The 22,354-nt window shown below is 42.7% G+C and overlaps 1 protein-coding gene across 19 annotated transcripts in view; it reads left to right on the top strand.

The window, feature by feature from the left end:
* Positions 1-6,059: 6,059 nt before the first annotated feature.
* The window catches only part of PUM1 (pumilio RNA binding family member 1), a 51,019-nt gene continuing 34,724 nt past the window's right edge, over positions 6,060-22,354 (top strand). For 6 of the 19 annotated variants that reach the window (XM_083750683.1, XM_083750698.1, XM_083750700.1 and 3 more), the window contains exons 1-3: positions 6,060-6,675; positions 15,182-15,555; positions 21,237-21,305. In XM_083750683.1, the coding sequence (XP_083606809.1) occupies positions 15,193-15,555; positions 21,237-21,305 (432 nt within the window). In that variant the 5' untranslated portion in view covers positions 6,060-6,675; positions 15,182-15,192. Of the gene's footprint in view, positions 6,840-15,181; positions 15,556-21,236; positions 21,306-22,354 lie in introns of all 19 variants that reach the window. The other 13 variants (XM_083750691.1, XM_083750690.1, XM_083750687.1 and 10 more) reach the window with 8 other exon arrangements.

The following is a 22,354-nucleotide window of genomic DNA, read 5'->3' as shown; positions in this document are numbered from 1 at the left end:
AGAAAGTAACTCCATTTCTCCCTTGCACATGGACCTCTCTTCCCTCTTTCCTTTTTTTAAAAAAAACACCCTCACAGATTTTGGCACTGGTGCTTGGACATTTTTTGTTTTTTTAATAAATAAAATTGTATTTGTAATGTCAAAATATTATTTTTCTCTCTCTTCTGTAACTCTAACAAGTCAGATATGTTTGATTTAACAATAGCTGTTTGACTTTTGTGTATTTTTCTGATTTTGTGCAGTTGAACTGATTAAAATGGGTGATTTTTTTCACTCCCCCCTTTAGATTCTTCTGTCTCCAGCTGTGCCAAATACAGGATTTTAAATTTAATTTTGAACACTCATCAGGGTCATCTTTCCTCATTCAAGAAGGGGTGGGATACCTTTTTTCTCTGAGGCACAAGGGCCTCAGGATTAATCCTCTCATGAATTAATGCATTAGCTATTGATGACTATTAGTCACAATAATGGCTTGTCTACAGTCTGAAGCAGTCGTGTTTCTGAATATCAGTTGCTGGAAACTGCATTTTTGTGTTTTTATATTGTAAACTGCCCTGTGATCCTCAGATGAAGGGCAGTATAGAAATGAAGTAAGATGTGCTCGTAGAGTTATAGAATTGGTTCCCACATGCATAGGAATGAGTTCTCAGTCCTTCCATACAAAAATCTACTTCTGGCTTTCCCAACTCCAAGCTTGCTTTGTTTTAAAAGGGACCCCTGACCATTAGGTCCAGTCGTGACTGACTCTGGAGTTGCAGTGCTCATCTCGCTTTATTGGCCGAGGGAGCCGGCATACAGCTTCCGGGTCATGTGGCCAGCATGACTAAGCGCATGGAAACGCCGTTTACCTTCCCGCCGGAGCAGTACCTATTTATCTACTTGCAATTTGACATGCTTTGAACTGCTAGGTTGGCAGGAGCAGGGACCGAGCAACGGGAGCTCACCCTATCGCGGGGATTCGAACCGCCAACCTTCTGATCGGCAAGTCCTAGGCTCTGTGGTTTAACCCACAGCGCCACCCTCGCCCCTGCTTTGTTTTAGCAGCACTTTTAATGTATATGTAGGGGATCAGAATAGGGCAGGGAGAAGCCTACTGTTGAACAATTGGGTTCCACAAACCGGTCAGTAGAGCATGAGACTCTTAATCTCAGGGTCACGAATTCGAGTCCCACATTGGGCAAAAGATTACTGCATTGCAGGGGGGGTGGATTAGTTGCTAGATGACTCTTGTGGTCCCTTCCAACACTACAAATCTTAAGCTGTGCAGAATTTACCTGTAAAGCCCCGCTCATCTACATGATCCTGCCGGCCTTTGATGGACGTGGCAGACTTGCAGTGCAACATCCTGGCTATATCTTTGCAATGTGAAAAGTAGCCAAGATGGAGAGAGGATGGGGAATCATCCCTGGAAAACGCGTATGGAAGCAGGAACCTCTGGACACCTTCCTCCTTCTGTCACTTATCTCAGGCAGCTACTTAGCCATCAGGCTTGAACTTACTCAGATTTTATTACATTTTAATCTCTCCCTAAAGAGTTCCTCTCGTGGTGCTTCTGGACCTGCTGCACTTGGAAGCCAAAAATGGCCTTGGCCAATTCTATCCACTGATACAAGACAGTAGCTTTGTCCACACATACACACACACACAAAACCTACAAAAATATTTATTATACAATACAATCGCAGCAAAGACAAGAACACAGCACCAAGCCCATATCTGCCATTTGTGTCTCAGTTACTGCAGTGAGACCTATAAGGCAGGGCTGATGAACTTTCTCCCCAGACTGAGGGCCATACTCCCTCTTAGGCAACCTCGCAGGGGCCACATGCAAGTTATGGGCAAGGCCAGAGGCAAAAATGGACAGAACAATAAACATAAAAGTTACCTTTGTACTGAATTGTTCAAAATTATTAGTATTCTTCACATTTTTTTATCCAACATTTCCACCAAGGATCTCAAGGTGACATTCATGGTTGTCTTCCTCCCCATTTTATCCTCACAACAACCCTGAGGTAGGTTCAGTGGCGGAGCTTCAAGCTCCAGCACTGGGGGGTGGAGAGCAAGCGGGGGGATGGGCGTGACACACATCCTGGGGGTGTGGCACGCCGCCTGCAGGAGTGTGGCGCCCAGTGCGGGCAGGGGGGCAGCCGCGATTGTTGTGTACTGAAGTTCTCAACCTGGGCCAGCAGGGGTATACTGTAGATAGTTCAGGACCACATATGCAAATAAGGGATCGAAAGTGACGTTCAGTGATTGGATAGTTACAGAGAATGGTTACTGTTGCGTTCTAGTGGAGCTCTATATAAGCAGGCTGGCTGAACCCTTCAGTTCAGTTCTGTTCTGGCCTGTGAATAAACAAGAGCTGTTTGAAGAATCGCTGTGTCGTCTGATATGTTCACCCACAACTTAACAGCGATGGCACCTCACCAGGATTGCGCTGCCAGGGGCGGTACGCTCCTCCTGGCCCCCTCTTCCTCCACCAGTGGGTAGATTAGGCTGAGAGTGATGTGGCTGGCTTAAGGTCACCCAATGAACTTCAGGGCTGAGTGGGGATTACTAGCACTGGTCTCTCAGGTGTTAGTCAGAAACTCTAACCACTACACCACACAGACTCCATTGTTATTCATATTTTCAAACATCTAACCATACAGTTTGACACAATAGAAATGACAAATGAGGAGTGCTTCAGTTAGTTCTAGGAAAATGCTGACATCAGTTGTGTTTCATTTTGAAAAGCGGCCAAAGTTTTCCCTGAGAGCCTGGAGAGTTATACCTATGTTCTTTAGGTGCCTAATAAGTAGCACAACTTGACCTCCAAGACATGGTACTTGGGGGAACAGCCATAGCTATGTGGCGAAACGGCGTTCTTCGACTTTGGCCCCACAGATGTTGCTGGACTTCCAACTCCTCATTCAGTTTGGCCAAAGGTTAGGGGTGATAGGAGCTGTAGTCTAACCAACACAAAGGAGAAGGTCTTCAAAAGGAACAACAGACAAGATCACAAGGACTGTAGAAATAATGAAAATGGCATGGAAATTATTTATATGTAGGAAAAGCAAGACTGCATGTAAAATGAGTGTGTGTGTGTGTTAACCACTGTAGTCTAACAATCACAACCTTTATCTCCAAACCTCAAACTATTCTATTGTTATGATGACAGCTCCTGCACTGCATCCTGTTCTATGCTTCATCAGAGCAAAATGGAGAATCTCTCACAATGGCAGCTGTAGATCCTCTTCTTTGTCTTTTCAGAACTGTGTTAATCTTTGTTCATCTTAAGAAATATATAATGCAATAAATAATGAGTGACATTATTTGAGAAATTGTCCATTTTGTTCTGACAAAGCACAAAATAGGATGCAATCCAGGAGACCTCATAACAATATATTAATAATTTGAGGTGCTTAGAGGAATTATTGTATTATTATGTAACTGTTGGCTAATGCATTACAGTATACAGAGAGAGAGAGAATGTTCTGAAATAATTTTGGGGGGTGTGGCTCCTCAAAGTCCAGCAAACAAACTAACAAAAATGCTTAAGCAATTCTAGAGTTTGCTAGCCTCTCAGTCAATGCCCCAACATTAAAACACAGTATTAAAAACAATTTCAAACAACATATATTGAACAACAGCAATACAGCATATACCAGTCTATCAACGCCCTGGTATGCAGAAACACTTTTATTTCTTCACCTGACCGCTCAGTATAAATTATTTCAGTATTTCCCAAAATTTAGAGAAAAATATTTCAGTTCGTTGATCTTTTATTTCAAGAAGAAAATATACTTTTCCATTTAAAAAATATGTAAAACCTTGGATAATTAAACAATGATAAAAATGCGATTGTTGTGTTTGCAGAGGAAATCAGCCAGGGATCATTTCTGTAATTCGCTTTAAATTGCAGTCCTACACACTCATGCACCAGGGGAGTAAGCCCCATTGAACTCAGCGGGACTTCCTTCTGAACAGACACGCGTAGTAACGCGGCAATTGTTTTAGTGTTGCTTTGTGTGGACTCTGATTTCAAAGCGACTGTTCCTTTAACCGCGGTTTATAATCACAGGAACTACAAGTCCCAGAATGCACCGATGAAGTGGCATTGTTCATATCCGGTAAAAGGAGTAAGTGATGGGAGCTGTAGTCTACAATGATTGCCGTTTGGACCTGTAGGAATACATTTCCGGTGGGGACCGTCTTTTGTTTAATTTGGGTGCTCGACTTTTATGAATAAAGTAGCCAATATCTTGCACAAGTAACAACAGTGATTGTCTTAAAATGATCCTTGAGATGGAAGGGAACACGTGCTTGTGCGTTAGAGTACAACAAAGCATGCATATTTTTTTTTTAAGTGAGTCTGATCAACTCACTCTGCAGAGGTTCGTTTGCTGACTGTAGGAAGCTTCCTTACACTCAGTCGGGGCATTGCTCCATCTAGCTCAGTATTGTCTGCACTGACTGGCAGCGGCTCTCCAGGATTTCAGACAGGACTCTCACCCAGCAGCTAGAGACCCTGGGGATCGAACCTGCTACCTTGCAAAGCACATCCTCTACCAGTGAGCTAAGGCCTTTGTCCCTTAGACCAGGGAAATCCTGGTTGCTTTGGGCTTGAGAGCGCAAATATTGTAGTGGATCAACAATAGTTTGCATACGCTGATCTAAACTGCACCTTAAAAGAGAAAACAGCGGTTCTGTCTTTAAGTTCTGCATGTTTGTTTTGAAGTCCCATTAAGCTCATTGAGGCTCATTCCAAAGTACGTGAGTGAGCATCCTGTATTGTCTTCTAAATGCGACTTTGAAATGGGAAGTTTACTTTAATGCCAGAGGGTGCTGCAGATAATCTGGATGTGTATTTCGCATCTGTTCCACCAGGAAAGGATAGGAGTCTGTTGGGTGTTTTTTTAACCTACTTGCAGATGCTCATTCTGTATCTGCTTAAATGTCTACAGTTGAAGCTGACAAAGCCTTTCCAGCACAATGCTGGTGAGAGGAGGACAGGTTAGACCGGTTTGCTTACTGAACAAAGGAGCAGCAGCTAAGCAAGGTTAGGACACACCAGTAGAAAGCCAGGCAGGATTCGCACATGCAGATGGAAAACCTGGCCTACTGAACATGTGAATGGTGTGCAGATGGACAGGGAGTAGGTTACAGAACTATAGCATCCCAATCAAGAGAAGTCCTAGTACTGCTATTTTCTGCCTTGGTTAAACCACACTGGAGTACTGTGTCCAGTTTGGGGCACCACAATTTAAAAAGGCTAATGACAAGCTGGAACGTGTGCCAATGCTGAAACCAACCGAGCCTTATGAGGAATAGTTGAAGGAGTTGGGCATGTTTAGCTTGGAAAAAAGGATGGAGCAAGCTTGTTTTCTCCTGCTCCAGAGGCTAGGACCCGTAGCAATGAATTCAAGTTACAAGAAAGGAGATTCCAGCTAAATATTGGGGGGAGCTTCTGACACTAAGAGCTGTTCGACAGTGGAGTAGACTCCCAGCACAAGGGGTGGTGGACTCTCCTTCCTTGGAGGTTTCTAAGCAGAGGTTGGATGGCCATCTGTCATGTATGATCTAGCTGAGATTCCTGCATTGCAGGGGGTCAGACTAGATGATCCTTGGAGTCCCTTCCAAGTCTACAATTCTTCAGTTCTATAAGTCTATGATTCCGTTACAGATGGCAGCAGAGCAGCAACTGTAGTTGGCGTGTAATCATTCCGAAGGAGCAAAGTCTAGTTGAGCGTAACTCATTTTGTTTTGCAGTGGAATTAATTTCTGCAGTTAGTGAGAAGAACGGGGGAGGGGGGCTTGTTTATGTATAAGAAGAATCACGATATAGCTATACGTGTGCATTTTGTTTTGCGGGGTGGGATACAGACCTGCTATGATTTTCCTAAGCCTTTCTCGCCGTGGTCCTTAGCGTTGCCAACTTCTTCAGGGACGGCTGCTGTGCCTTTCATGGCAAACAAAATATCCAGCAAGCAAATGCCCGAATGTGAACACGACTGAGGGTGTAGTCGTAGCAGCGGCAGCAGTAACAGAAAACTCCACCTGGTCAGTTTCTGCCTGTCACACCCCATTCCAGGCACAGTAGCAGGAGGAAGTGGGGAGTTGTTGACAGCCTCTTTTGGGGGTGGGATAAGGGGCATTTGACTCGAGGACTTGGTTGCCAAGGATCTTTTACTGTTATGCAGCATGTATAAAAGGGAGAGGGTGCTTTTTTGACATCGGGCCCCCCGCACAGTTCACGTTCTATATTAGCAATAAATGATGTGCATCTATATATATTTCTGTATACTGTGTATCATAACTCTCTCATCCTCAGTTCTAAAGGCTCAGGCTACGGAGGTGTTTTTATTTTTATTTTTTTAAAGCCAAACCCAAGCACCCCGATTTCCCTTTTATATGCTGCTGGGTCCCTCCGCCTTGGGGTGTGTGCGTGTGCGCGCGAGGCCACAACAAAGCCCCGCGCGCCTCTGGAGCTCGCGGCTTGAGCTTCCTTGCAAGCCGGCGGCGGCGGCGGCCAGGCTCGCGGAGCCTACCCTTCCCATGATGCAGCGCGCCGCCCCGAGTCCCCAGTGGGCCGCCATGTTGTTGGAGTGAAAGGCAGGGGGAGCGGCAGCCGGAGCTAGAGGCCGGGGGGAGGGGGGGGCCTTTGAGATCCATCTTCATCCTACCGTTCCGCCCGTGAGTATCCGGACCGGAGTGGGCCGAAACGGGACTCGGCACCCCAGGCAGCTCGATGGTAGAGCCGTATTGGGGCTAGGGGTTAGGCCGAGGCGGCGAGGCCGTTCCGAAAGGCGGCCCTGGGCGGGCATTATCGCCGAAGCTCTTCCTCGCGCTTGTTCCTGGTACATATTTTCGAGTCCAAGCAAGGCCTCTATTGTTGTTCCAGGAGGGGAGGGGGGAGGGAGAGAGGAAGGACCGATGGGGGGGGGCGGCTCGAGGGGCCCGGGACGCCCCCCGTTAAACTGTATAGCCCCCCCCTTCCCTGAAAAAGCCCCCACCTTAAAAAAAGAAGCAGCGGCTTATACCATCCCCTGGGGTGGTTTTGTTCTCTCATTCCCTCCCTCCCCTCCTTCCTTTTCTTTGGGGGGGGGGAGGAGAGGCGGGGAAGATAGTTTACTTCGGCTTAAAATAGTCTTTCCAAGCAGCCAGAGTGATTAATATGCTTCATTTTGGGGGGGGCGGGGGGGGCTGTTTGGTGGCGGTAGTCGGGGGGTGGCTGATTTCATGGTGCAGGATTGAACTCCAGCGATGTGGGGGATAAAAGGGGGAGTACTTTGGGGGAGGGAGGTGGGGGGAAAGTGATTAAACAGGGGGAGATAATTAGGGTTTTCAAACGTCCGTAGGTGATGCCTAATTAAAATCGTCCGCGAGCAGGGCATACAGGAAATGGTGTACGTGACTTAAACTTTGTCTGCCACTGGTGTACAGGGTTGGGTGGGTAGGTATGTATATACATTGGATGGGGGGAGCTTCTTAGTGTCCGGTTGGGGGGAGTGGATGGTGTGTTGGATGTTATACAATGGGGGGTGGAGGGTGTTTCTCTTCCCTGGCCCACAGTGAGTTAATACCTCTGGAGCTCGTGTTTCTTTGTAGTAGCTAGTTGGGCTTGTTTTGGGACCCTTGTGTTTGTTTTTTCCAGGGCGAGCATGGTGGTATAGGGATTTCTGTTTTTGTTTTGGTCCGGATGAAAGGGGCATAAAGAATACATGCAGTAATGGATTTCCTGGTTTGTCTCTTTTTTTTATACATATAGCTTGTGTGTTTATCTGTAAGTGAGCAACAATGAAAGGCTGGCTTCTCTCCCCTCTTAGGGCCTTGGCCCTTCTAGCTTCAAGTTAGTTCTTGGTGAAGCCATTCTGAAGTGAAACAAAGTTACGGAAGAGGAAGGGGTAGCCCTTTGTTATCATATGAACCCCATGGAAAACATTATCAATTTAAAGGCTTTTATTTATCGGAGAGGGGCATGCCTGATCATTTAAGAACCATAACAAAGAACTGAATGTACAGTTTGATCCTTTGCATCTTTACTCAGAAGTGAGTCCCACCACTTACTCCCAGGTAAATTTACATAGGATCACAACTTTATGTCATGGCCCAGAATTAATGCTCCTTCAGTTCACTGAAATAAATAAGTTTTAATGTGCTTAACTCTTGTGTTGGGCTGTGGTCTTAGAATTTGTAGGCAACAAACTTCAAATGCAAAGAGACAATTTTCCTAGAAAAAGGAGGATTTGATGGCTTAAAAATATAATATGGGGATAGCAATTTACCTTCTGGATTACAAGTTTTAATTCCTTCCCTGGTATTAACCCTGGAAGGTTTGTTTCTATGTAGCAATTCAGTTGTATTTGTTATGCCATGTTATATCAGTTTTATTAAATTGTTTTAAAGTTTGTTTCTAGTTTATATAAAAGAGAAAGTTACACATTGTGATTCCTTTTACCAATCTGTAGTAAGGACGACAAAAAAAACGTTTTCTTTCTTTTTTGGTAACGTGGATAGTGTTTATGTTGAAGGGTGCATCTTTGATAAGGGCCACAGGCTTCCTTTTTGTTTGTAAATTAGCAGCTATCATAGGAAGCTGATAACAAAACTTGGGATTCAAGTGAGGGGGAAATAAACTGTGGTGGTCATGTGACTTGAACCACCCTTTATAGTTTGAAAGGTTCTCTGTAGATCAGGGCTTTCAAAGTGGGGATTTGGTGTCAACCTTTTTTGGGCAGATGAGAAATGGAGAAAGTCACTTTTTGTAGAACTTCCTCTTGTGGACATGGGATGTTCATGTGGCGTGGGTTCACACTGAGAGAGTAGGCTGCTTTGGACAATTGGGTTGCCTTAGGTGGTCTTTAGGCCTTTCCAGATTACTGATTCTGTGGCACTGCAGCTGTCTTGTTCTCTCTGCAGAAGCTTGACTGAAAGTACATTGATAGGACATTCTGTTGTAGTGTTAGGGAGCAGAGGGATCGTGGCTGAATGAGCAGACTGTGTTGCAAAGTGTGGGTTCTATCCCTCAGGTGTGCAGTGAGCAGATAAGAGTGGTGTGGAGCTTGGTAATTAGAGTTTGGGAATCCCTAGTGTAAGAGTCCTCTGTTTGCATGAAGTGATATAAAAATACCTTAGTTTTAAACTTAAACTTGCCATCATGCTGTTCCCCCTTGCCTTTTCAAAAATGTGTATTTGCATTTAGGGATTTCCTTGCGTATGGTAGATTTAGCATTCGTTGGTGCTGCTGTGCCTACATAGGTGGTTGTACAAATGTACCTTCACAATGCTGAGATTTGAAAAGAAAGCGACAGTTCTTAATTTTTTTAATCACATTTCCCCACTATACAGTTCTCTTTCACTGCCATCGGTATTATCTTCTGCAACAACCCTGTGCGTTTGGCTATGCCAGAATGGACTGTACGTACCCTAAGATTCATCCAATGATGTTGATGGCTTAGTGGGTGTGTAGTCTTAATCTTCTACATCACACCAGCTCTCAGTTCTGTAAGGGAGCAGGAGGAAGTGTAGTGTATTGTAACTGACACATTTCTAAACTTTGTAAGCTGTTCTGGGAGCCTCTTTCGGTGGAAGAGCGGAATAAAAATGCTTCAAATAAATTACGTCTTGAACAAGAGCACAAAGTACTGGACTGAGGAACTGTTGCTTCAAGCCTGGACATGGTATATTGGGCATAGTGTTGCTTCAAGCCTGGGCATGGTGTTTTAGGCATAGTTCTGCTTCTGTAATGCTGGAAATACACATTACATTTCCGGTGTTAAAATCACATTTTTAAAAATTGAGTGATGAGATGACATGGGATATTCCAACCCATTTCTAGCCATATATCTTTCCTTTCATCTTTCGTTACAGCCAGTGGGCAGTAGCCAAAAAACTTGTATTCAGAATAGATCAATTGAAATCAGTGGGTTTAAGTTACTTGATTCCATTGATTTCAGTGAATATGGCTAGTATGTATGACTAGTGTTAGATATTGCTTAGTGAGCATAAAGCTTGCTTTGTGCAATCTTTTTTTCTACTTGTACTTAAAGCTGTCTGCATGGGCAGTCACTCACTGAAAAATCTGGTTTGCTATTTTCACTGACTAAAATAGTGAAATACAGGGGTGCTTAAACTGTATCTTCAATTACTTGTGTGTTTCTTTGGACTAGTCATCAGGGCAGGAAAAGTCAATTGCAAGTTTTTAATTTTAGACCTGATAAGTTTTGTATCTTCTCCAGCCCCCCAATTTGACTTGTATTAATTTATTATATTAGTAATAAATTTTCTGAATCAATGCATTTCTGCAGTACATTACAACAGTGGAACATCTGCCACATTTTTCCATTTGTAAAAAAAAAATCCTCCCCACATTCCTACAAGGTGTCTACAGGAGATGTGGGCTTTCAGTGGTGGGGCCTGCTTTGTGGACACTCCCACTGGTGCTATTGCTAGTACGGTGCAGATGGCAGATTAGGCATGATTGTTTCAGAGAACGTTTCGGTTGTGTATAATTGTCCAATGGCTTCTAATAATTTAATTTCTTTTTGCTGCCACCTTAATGATTTTGTTATGCTGCTAAGTGAGCTTTTTATTTCTGTTAAACTACTGTGCAGATTTTGAAAATTGAAAGACAGGGTATAGTTTTTTAAATATTGCTTTTCTTTAAAAAGGCTTGGCAGATAATAATTCTTCTTGTTAAAGGAGAAAAGTGGGCATAACATAAACATAACAACTATGAATGGAAGATTACTTGTTTATATTTTCTGTCAATGTTTCCATATTTAGAAGGAACCAAAGTGGGGGGAAGCCCGTTGATTATACTTGTTTTTAGAATATTCTGTTTGTCTTGTACTTAATTATAGTACGTACTAGAAGAAGGCTGAAGTAATTTTATTTGAATAAAGATTCCCATCTGCCCTCATTTTGTTACAGAGTAAGATACTTGTTACGTATGGGTAACCAAACCAGAAATCTTTTAAGTTCTATATCAGAATACAGTTTGGTTTTTGCTGCAACCCAGAGCACACTTACTGGGGCAGTTTGCTGTATTGAGACTTTCCTTCAAGTAAATAAGTTTGAAAGTGGGGTTTTAATCCTAACACATTTTTAAAATTAAGTACTGCTTCACATATATGTATTTACCACTTTTCATGTGCACGAACAAGCTATTGCGCATCAAACTTTTGTATACCCAACAAGTATAGTGGCCCACTTCAGTTGTAATGGAAAACCAAAGTTTCCTGCCATGTGATTTCCCCCCCATGACATTCCCCACTCTCCCATCTTCCTCTTTTTGCACACCAGAGGATAAGATTGTCAGATTTTCCAAGGTACCCTACCATTTACTTGAAGATGAGTGCTCCTGCTTTCAATGGAGTGCAATAAGTAATTGGAAACATGGCCTTGGGGTCAGTTCACATGAGCATAGAGGTCACTTAATCTCTCAATTACATTGCTTGGTATTTGATTTGCAGATTAAATGTGTGAACTGATTCCACTTGCCCAATTCAAATTTAATGGTTTCTCACTATCTGAATGAGCATTGGGATTGTTTGTTCCCCTAGCCCAGGGGTAGGCAACCTAAGGCCTGGGGGCCAGATATGGCCCAATCGCCTTATCGATCTGGCCTGTGGACGGTCCAGGAATCAGCATGTTTTTACAATAGAAGAATGTATCCTTTTATTTAAAATGCATCTCTGGGTTATTTATGGGGCATAGGAATTCGTTTTTTTCTTTCCAAAATACAGTCTGGCCCACCACATGGCTGAAAAAGGTTGTTGGCCCCTGCCCTAGCCTCTCCTTTTGGAGATCTAAACAGTTTAGAAGCCACTACTTCTGCTTTTAAACAAAGTGCAGTTCCCCATTTTGTCTGAACCTTGGGAACAGTGGTTTGTAGAAAGTAGATCAGAGTGGTCCAGCCTCTTGAACGAAGTGGGGGGCGGGAGTACTTTGATACAGAATCTGGAGCCACACACTGAATTAAATTTCTATATCATAAATTAAAGTGTTAGCAATAGAGTTACTATTATTTGATATTCACAATTAATATATTTAATTAAATATTTATAATTAATTACATAATCAGTAGATTTTATTTATTAAACAGATCAGAGCCATTCTTATAAAAATAAGAGACGAAAAAGATCCGGCAGGGATGAAGAAGAAAGAGGAAAAGAGCATGCAAACAAGCAACCTGCTACAGCTGCTGGGCAGATTAGTGAATTCCCACTCAACTTTTTTTTGCCCTTTCCCCCTTCTCTCCTTTCTCCTGCACCCAGCATTGCAGTTGCCAAAATATGCAACACACACTAACATGTGTGCACTTACACTCTCTAGGCCAAGGTAGGGATTCCCTGCAAATGTCTACCTCTCCCTCCTACAAGGAAGACAATGCTGGCATGACTGGAGAAACTGCCTCTTGCTCCTTTCCTTTCTTCTCCCTGCCCCAATTCTCATCCCGCCCCTGAGGAGGATTCTCAGCTGCAGCTGGGATGGGTGGCTTGCGGTGGTCATGAGCAAACCAGTGCAAAGTTTTCATCTTGTCCGTTCTAGTTCCCTGCAGCTTCAGTACTTAGCAGGGGCCTTGAGGAGCTTGTATTGGGCCACCCTGGTCTTGATGGTTAACAAGCCGCAATCTAGTTGGATCCTGGCTTGCTTTCACTAACTATAGTTAAAACAAAACAGTGTGGATGCAACAGTAAACTATGGCTTGTTTAAAATGGGGCATGAACCTTGCTTTCTGTGTTGTTTAAGGAGCAATTTCATGCAGTTATCCAAATGCACATGAGCTGGTGTGTTTTCCAGTTTGAAAGGTTCCTACAGTCATTAAGCATTTGCTCTGAAAGGGTTATTCTTCGAACCAAGCTTTGTGATGGTGTTGGAGTGCTCAGGGTTTCAGCTCATGGACAGTTGATACGCATTTGGTAGGCTGTTCTGCCGCAGACATGCCCTCAATGCATGAATAGCTCTTGGAAAGATTGTGTGTGGCACCATTTGGCATGCTTTACATGGTTACAATCATGTGACACTGAATATCTAAAAAGCACTATTGACTAGCCACCTTCTGTTCAAATGAACAGATGCTGCTATCTTCTGATGAGTTGAAACCACCACTCTGAAGCAATTTAGATATAATTTAGGATGTTTATCTGGCTTATGCTTGGTACACAAAACCAAAAAAGTATGACATGCTAACTTTATGTGCTGTATAAATATCTCAGAAATATTTTCCCAGTGACAAAAAGTATTTGAATTGAAACACTTGATTTGGAAATGCAGATAAAGCAATCTGTGATTTTTGTAAGTGTTCTTAAAACGTGACACACTCCTCTTACATTGTTTAGATCATATGGGGGAGGGGAAATCACTGAAAAGTGTAAACTTGGGCCAAGCTCTTAACAAACAGTTGTTTGTGTGCGGCCCAATAGCTCCCACTTTGCTCTTCCTCTGGCTAGAGTGCAGGAACAAATCAGAAAGGGGATAGCTTAGCATTACTATCTGAATCTGGGATCACTTTAAGAAACTACAATTGCTAATCAGACTTAAACCATGTTTTGTAGTTGATTTACGGATTGTGGTTTGGTAGAGTGAAACATCCATGTTTCTGGTGTAACACTAGGCTATTCCCATGCTGGTTTGTTTATCCGCTTGTGCTAGAGAAGGGGAAATGGGAGTGATCAGGTGATTTGCACAGTATGATTTATTAAGCCAGTATCTTCACCTTACCATTACATGCGAATGTGGACATACTAATTTTAGCATGCCTAAGGAGCTGTGTGCTTCCTAGGAACAGCCACTTGAAAAGCTTTAGATTTCAGCGGCATTGCATCCATCCATTATATAGTTTCGTTTTGTTTAAAACATTTTGAGCATCTCATCAATACAAAAGGAATCCCAAAGTGTTTTACATCCACAATTAATTAAAGTCATATTTGGCTGTGATAAAAGTTGAGTAGAACGTTAAACTCATAATAAACTCAGTGGCCAGCAATTTGCCCAAAGGCCTGGGAACATAAAGCTTGGCACCAGCCTTATCTGTGAATGGGAATACTTTTCTAAAAATAAAAAAATTACTGCACAAAAATCAAGTATTCTTGTCAAATCATTGGCCAGACTAGCCCAGTACTGTCTGCTCCAGCTTTCCCCAACCTGCTGCTCTTCAGGTGTTTTGGACTATACTTCTACCAGACTCAGATAGCGTGGCCAACGATTAGGGATGATGCCAGTTGTAGTTCAGCAACAGGTGGAGGGCACTAGGTCAGGGAAGGCTGGCCAGCTCCAGTGCTGGCCTCTCCAAGGTATCTAACAGGCTCCCCCCACCCCCACCTCAGACGTCTTGCTACCTGAGGTATTTTTAATCTGAAACCTTATGCTAAAAGAGTATATGCTGCTTAAACTGAGCTGCAGTACCTCCTTGCTGGCCCTGTGCTCTTCAGTTGGAATACAGTGGTACCTCTGGTTGCGAATGGGATCCGTTCCAGAGGCCCAACCTGCAGCGGCGCGTCTGCGCACTTGTGGGTTGCGATTCGCCGCTTCTGCGCATGCACACGATGTCATTTTGCGTATGCGCAAGCGGCGAAACCCAGAAGTAACCCTTTCCAGTACTTCCGGGTCGCCGTGGGACGCAGCCTGAAAAAAGTAACATGAAGCAAACGTAACATGAGGTATGACTGTACTGATACCTTTACTGGTGCTTTGTGTGCAGTTCCCTCCCTCTCCCACCATCTGCTTGACTCAGGGGTAGTCAACTTTTTTTTACCTACCACCCACTAATGCATCTTTAAGGTAAAATTTCCTTACCGCCCACCAGTGCTTGATGGAAGGAGGATTCAGCTTGTGCTGTAGAACCCCCTACCGCCCACCTAGAATCCTGAAACGCCCACTAGTGGGCTGTAGGGACCAAGTTGACAACCCCTGGCTTGACCTCAAGTGCTGAAGACAAGTGCTGTTGGCACCTTTGTCTTTATTTCAGGTTAGCGGTTGTACAGGATAATTTGGCTTTGGAGCGTGTGTTTTTGGGTCCAAAGATGCTTTCTGTGAAACGCTTTTGAGAACAGTAATTGAGGAGGTAAATCTTGCCTGACATGGTGAGATTTGATATCAGGAGCCATGGATGTGGTTATTAAGCTTATGCTGGTGCATGCTTTAGAGGCTGGAGGAAACAGGCTGATTTAAGCATTTTGAACCTGTCTCTCCTTAGGTATTGGTGGAATGAGCGTTGCGTGTGTTTTGAAGAGAAAAGCAGTGCTCTGGCAGGACTCCTTCAGCCCCCACCTGAAACAGCACAGTCAAGATACAGCTAATCCCAACATGCCTGTTGTTTTGACATCTGGAACAGGGTCCCAGGCTCAGCAACAGCCAGCTGCAAATCAAGCCCTTGCAGCAGGGACCCACTCCAGCCCTGTTCCTGGATCTATAGGGGTTGCTGGCCGCTCCCAGGACGACGCAATGGTGGATTACTTCTTTCAGAGGCAGCATGGTGAGCAGCTTGGGGGAGGCGGAAGTGGTGGAGGCAGCTATAATAACAGCAAACATCGGTGGCCTACTGGGGATAACATTCATGCTGAACATCAGGTAAACAGTTAAATATTTCACAACTGAACAAATGAGCTAAGCAGGCCTGTGACAGTTGCATGCAGTGAATGTTATTAAAATCTGTGTATCTACATGAGCATTTTTCATTCTGTTGCCTCTTCAGCCTCATTTTATAGGACAATGCAGTAAGATAATTCCTCTATCTCTTAAATAAAAATGTGTATATATTTGCAAATTGTCTTATGCTTGTTGACTTGTTTCTGCCTTAGTTGGACCAGCAGGGCAGTGCTTCTCTTCCCCCCCCCCCTTTGTCTTTTCAAACCCACTACTATTGTTAGTTTCCATAGTTAGAAAAATGATGAAACTTCTTAAAGCAGCACTGGTAAACCTTATTAATGTGCTGGGTTGGCAAGATGTCAGTGTTGTACCTGCTTGTGCCTCCCCCTTCCCCCCTACCCATGTGGGGATAAATGCACTCTTTAAACACTTCATTGAAGCATCCATCTCTTCTCCAGCTTCTTGGTAGACTTTTGTACTCATTAGCTGGGGAATGCCTTTTAAAAAAAATGTTGCTGAGCCAACTTTTCTGCTCAGCAACCAGGAGAGACTTAAAAATTGGCTGTCAAATAGAAAAATCTGCCCAGCCACCCAAGAAAAGCCTCAAGCCTTGTATGCACTATTGTGAGCCTCTGGGCACTCCCACGGACTAAATGGCATAGGGGATAAAATTGTCACCTGAATCATCCATTGACAAGCAGTGGAAGCTGGAGAGTACAATAAATATCTAGTCTCCGCCAGCTCCTTCCTAAATAAAAGGGATTTTTTAGGCTGTATAGGAAGGGAAGGGAAGAGTTACTGCTACCTGCTGTTGCTGTCTCTTGTGTGTTTGTGTGTGCGTCCATATTTGTGCGTAACCTATGACCTGTCTGGGTGGGTTGAATGTGTTTATGATATGGGTGGCATGATGCTTATTTTCGGGGGGGGGGGGTAAAGGGGTTGAAGGCAAATTTAAAAGGACAGCTATTCGTAAAAATATTTAGTTGTCTCTTAACTTGCTTCCTCGTAATCAGCAGTGGATCTCTAATGAATCCCGAGTTCCACACCTCTGAGCTAAATGATCTCCCCTCACTAAATTCACTTAAACTTGATAAGTGCTCAGATGATTACTTTTAAATTCACTTAAACTTGATAAGTGCTCAGATGATTACTTTTCTTTTTTTAAAAAAACACTATACCCTGTTCCTGAGCCAGTGAGGAGCTTTTTAGTAAGCCTTCAGTATGCCCACATACAGTATTTGTGAAAACTGCTGAAAAATAAAACACTTTATTTTTTTGGCCAGGTGATGGCCTGAGCATTGATGATAAAATGTGAAGTGGAGCTATGTTTTGAGAAATAAGTGCCCCACAGGGAAAATAGAATGTGCTTTTTGTGTTTTTCAAAAGAATGAGCACTCCAAAATGATTTGTGATGGTTATTGTCTTTCCTGCTGGAGGATTTGAATTGTATCTTGTTTTGAAGATTTATATTTGTAAATATGATTTCCATAGCACCACACAATAAATAAAGAATTCAGAGTACAGTGTAAATAATCTGTATAAAAATATCAAATGAAAGAGCAGTAACAAAAGATGTAGAAACAGCATCCAGATGTAAAAAAGACACAAACCAGATAAGCGCTCAATAGGAGGCCTGTTTGAAAAGTCCTCAAGAATTAAAACTAAAATGGTGGAGCTTTCACTGAGCAGTAAATGGGTTTTAATTTAGCACTTAAAACAGAACAAGGAACTTACCATGAAGAGATCTCTGTGGAGGACATTCTGTGAGTGGGATGTTGCCACTGAGTTGGCCATCCCCTGATTGCCACCCAGCTTATTGCCAAGGCGGAGGGTCCCAGAGAAAGGCCTCTGATGAAGATCTTAGTGCTCAAGCAGGATCATATGGATCAGAGTTGATCATTTGAACACCCAGGTCTTAATTGAGCATCATCCTCTCCAGTGATGATAGTCCTATCACAGGGCGTGTGGGTGTGTTTGGCAGGATCTCTTTCTCTTGTGGAAGATACTAATCTGTCTGCGTTCTTGACATTTGTAAAGGCAGTAGGCTGGTTGCTGCTGCTTTAGGTTCCGGAACTTGTAGGACTTGGTTACTGACAGACTACGTTTCTGTATAAGACCTATGTGGAAATTAAAAGAAACTTCTTGAACCATAATCTAGTGCAGTCTTTCTCAACCTTGGGTTCCTAGATGCTGTTGGACTACAACTCACACCATTCCTAACCACCATGGCTAGTGGTCGGGGATGGTGGGAGTTGTCATTAAAGAACATCTGGGGACCCAAGGTTGAGAAAGCCTGGTCTAGTGTATGGGACAATATGGCTTAGATTAGCCGTCCCCAATGTGATGCCAACCAGATGTTTTCAAGTAACTCCTATGTTGGCTGAGATTAATGGGCGTTGCAGTCCACAAAACATCTGGAGGACTCCAGGTTGGGGAAGGCAGTCCGATATTACACCGTACCATAAAATCTCTTCAGCTACCATAACTGTTCTCTCATAGGGGAATTCTGCCTTTAATAACGTTCTTCCTTCTCCCCTTCAAAGTAAACCACCCTTATCATTCCTGAATGAGTTTTTGTAACTAGGTTGAGAGCCAGGCTGGAAAGTAGCTTTATGTTGTGCATTCTTTGCCTAAATGTAAATGTTTGTTGCTCAGGAGCTCAGTTTGTTGAAATGTGCTAACCTTGCTATTGCAAGTGAACACTTGTAATGTGACCTATGTTTGTGAAGTGTTGGGATGGTGAGTTTATAAGGTATGTTTTTGGTGGTAGTATGTTTTTGGAGCATTATAAACTTCTGTGTTACCTACAAAAACACTATTGCAATAGACATCAAAATACCAGGGAAGTTCAGGAAATGAGAATCATGAAAGTATGGGGCATCAGCAGAGAATACAGAATTTGACTAGATATTGACTTAACCCTGGTGAGGCTACACCTGGAGTACTGTGTCCACTTCTGGGTGCCACAGTTCAAGAAGGATATTGACAAGCTGGAACATGTGCAGAAGAGGGCAACCAAGACATTCAACAGCTAGTAGCTGTTGATAGGCTTGTCTTTCCTGAATTTATCTATTCTCCTTTAAGTCACCCAAGTTGCTTACCTTCACTACCTCCTGTGGGAGTGACCTGCAGGAACAGGTGCTTCCTTTAAACTGTCCTAAATATTCCAACATTCAGCTTCATTGGATGTCCAAAAGATCTAATCTTATGAGAGAAAGACACTTCTCTATCCACTTTCTCCATACCATGCATAATTTTACAAACTACCATGCCACCTCTTGCTCTCCTTTTCTCTAAAGTCCAAAGTCCCAAATGCAACTTTTCCTCATAGAGAAGTTGCTCCATAACCCATAATTGCATTACATGATCCAAGCCATACAACCAAATATTTTAAACAGCTTCAGCACTGTTCCTGTACTATAGAAAAACAAAACGCAGAAATTGTTCCACGTAAATGACTCTTGATATGTAAACCTGAACATTCCTGTTTGGAGTTGGTCAACCTGCAGCCTACAGGGCAATCTTAATCTGGTGTCTGGCAGTTCTATCAAAGTTCAGTGAAGATGTGGTTAAAAACTCGCACTCACTGTTTCACTCATAAGGAGAAAAAAGATTCGCAGTGCAATCCTGTACATGTCTACTCAGAAGTAAGTTCAGTGGGGCTTATTCCCAGGTAAATAGGTATAGATTGCAGCCACAGAATTTTGCGGTTGCATCTCTCTGGGTTTCTTGGAGAAGCAATGAAACACTGTGTATTCCACAGTGTTGCATTCCATGCTGTACCTTCACAATTGATCATCTTTTATTGCCAAAATGCACTGTGACAAGAGCTATGGAATGCCTTCAAAATAGTAAACCCCTTGAACTCAACGTAATATGTCACTCGTGATCTTTGTGAATCGTAGGCAGGAAATATCCCTGGCTTGGCTAAGGAAGGGACATGGTGACCATATTTGTCAGAACCTGCTGAAAGAGGAGGCCCTGCCTGTGTCTGTGTTTTACAGTGTTTTCACGGTTAAACACGTTGCTCAAGTGTGCACATCTTCAAAAATCTTTCTGAACCCAGACACCTGATCTGTGCCATATGGGCCTTGCTTCCTTTTTGGTGAAGATATGTTGGCATGCTTGTTTTACATAGATAAATACAATAGGCTGATTGTCCTCTTGGGAATAAGTGGCACATGGCTGCTTATAGAAGACAGTCTTTGACTTGAACAGAAACTTAAAAGGAGGCAGTTTGAACCATGATCTAATATGGCACAAGACTATATGCTATTCTTATTCCTACTTCCAGCATAACCATATTGCCTCTAAGTACTAAAAGCATGGTCCTCTGACTTCAGGAGCAATTCATCCCATAATTTGAACTTCCTCTGTTGCCAGATCTCTGAATTGAATTCTTTCCCCCTTTAGAAAAAAATAATAATCGCCTAGTATATCTTTCAAATTTAAAGTGTATTGGTTAAAGGGAAAATCCTGTAGCTTCTGAATATGTCCCATAACTCCAGAACTCTTGATGGTCCTGACTTAATGCCTCTTATTTTTGACTGTTTGCTGCCCCACTTTTTTCTAAACTAAAAAGCTCCAAATATCATAACGTTTCCTTGTAGGAGAGTAGTTATAGTCCATTGATCATTTTGGTTGCCCCCCCCCCCCCCCGGTATTAACTTCCTTTTGGAGCTATGACAGCCAGAATGGTATCTTACGCAAAGTGATGAATACCAGGAATCTGTACCCACAGTGTTCTGGGGAGTTCGTCCAACATCCCACCTGAACTTATTTGGGGGTGCATGTGCAGGGAGAAGAGGGAAAGCTCTGTTGCACTGGTGTGATTTATGACTCCTTCAAGGAAAATTATTTAGTTGAATCCAGCCCTATGTTAATAGAAGCTCAAGTCCGATTTGGTCAAATATACCATGGTTGAGGTTGTCTTACTTCTCAATCACAGTTCCTTTGAGGGGAAACAATGAATAATGCCAATGTCAGCCTCTGGTTTGTTTCCTCCCAAGTGAAGAGCTACTTGGGAATGCTTCAGCTGCATACCAGGGCACTGGTCATTCGCACATTAAATCATAGCTTGATGTGAACTAAAGCAGCGGTGGAATTGATGTGGATGAATTTGTCTGTAGCATTGAAATGTTCATCTACATACAGGTTGACCTTTTTATCATTGGTACTTAAGTGGCTGACAGCCCACATACACACATTGCTGATGGTTCAAGAAAATTACTAATAGCTGAATTCTTCTAGCTAAAACTTGGTAGAGGATGTTTCATTAGTTGCTGCTTTAGAATGGGCAGAATTATGGAAGGCTTTGATTATTCTTTTTCAATTTTATTAATATAATCTGTTTTGGTTGGCTATATGTCCAAAAATTCCCATTTGATTTCCTTTGTGTCTGCTAAACCTCCTTTTCTCTTATTAACTTAAATATATAAATATGCTTTTTTGTTCTGCTGTTATTAGTTATATTGGTATGCATTTGTGTTTTCCCCCCTTCAAAATATGTTTACTTTACAGAGCTAATTATGTTCTGCAAGTCATATGCAATTGCTTATATGTTGTTTGGAATTGGTGTACAATTGTTCTGTCTTTTAGTTTTATAGGCCATGTTGACAACGCGTCTTTCACCTGTTTTTCTTGCATCTTTCAATGTTTAATAGGTTCGATCTATGGATGAATTAAATCATGATTTTCAAGCACTTGCTCTGGAAGGAAGAGCTATGGGAGAGGTAAGTGAACATATTTTGTTGCATCTCTTTCTTTATTTCCTCCCAGGTAAGCCCAAACAGTGTCCCATTTTCTCTTGGATACTCCCCTGGCCCAGGCCTGTTTGTCTTTTCAGAGATGGAACTATAGAAGGTGCTCTCATGTTATTTTTTGAGATGGAAAACTCAGTACTGTATAGTATAATGGTATTTGTCCAGGTACTACATGTTTTGCTTTCTCTCCCCACCCCCCCAACCTACATCTATGCTATCTTAAATTGTGTAGGATGTCTGTTTTTTGTTTTTTTACCCATGACTGCTACAAAGCAGGGTTTGTGATTCTTGAAAGAGAGGTGGATATTGCAGAGATTTGAGATGATCTTTTGGTGCTGCAGTGTAAATGAAAAATGAGCACTTGAATAGCAGCAGTGTATAGTGTAGACCATTCTTCCCCAACTTTGGCTACCCAGATGTTGCAGAACTACAATTCCCGTCAACCCTGTCCAATGGCCAAATAATCTGGGACTGAAGGGAGTTGCAGTCCAACAACATCCAAGATTGTGAAATACATTAGGGATGTTCCACCCTGAGGAATGAACGCAGGAAGCTGTCTTATGTCAGGTCAAAAAAAATTCTCCATCTAGCTCAGTCTGAGCTACTCTGATCATACCCATCACCTGATCATTTAATTGGAAATGTCAGGAATTGAACTGGGGATCTTCGGCATGATAAACGTGTTCTCCAAATAATAAATGCTGTGAATCCATATTTATTTGCATGGTGGATGAATTAAGACCAGTGTTCAAAATTAGCCAGGTACATTTTGCATCTGATTATTGGCCACTTGCAACCAAGTGAAGCCATCTCTGCCATTTTGTGGTGCATGCCTTGGGATCATTGGATCTTGACTGTTTTCACACACTAATACCATATCCTGTATAATTCTATCGGTTATATTTTATCTGCACAATCAGAATGAATTTCAGGAACCAAAATGCTTTTTCTGTGCAGCCTGAGCAGGAGCAGTGAATGAAGTTAATAGCTAATTAACTAAATTAGTTTGTCTGCACTTT

The sequence above is a fragment of the Podarcis gaigeae genome (assembly GCF_964106915.1).
Source record: "Podarcis gaigeae genome assembly, chromosome: 8".
NCBI lineage: Eukaryota > Metazoa > Chordata > Lepidosauria > Squamata > Lacertidae > Podarcis > Podarcis gaigeae.
The sequence above is the reverse complement of the archived record's forward strand: the minus strand, read 5'-3'. Positions and strand labels throughout refer to the sequence as shown.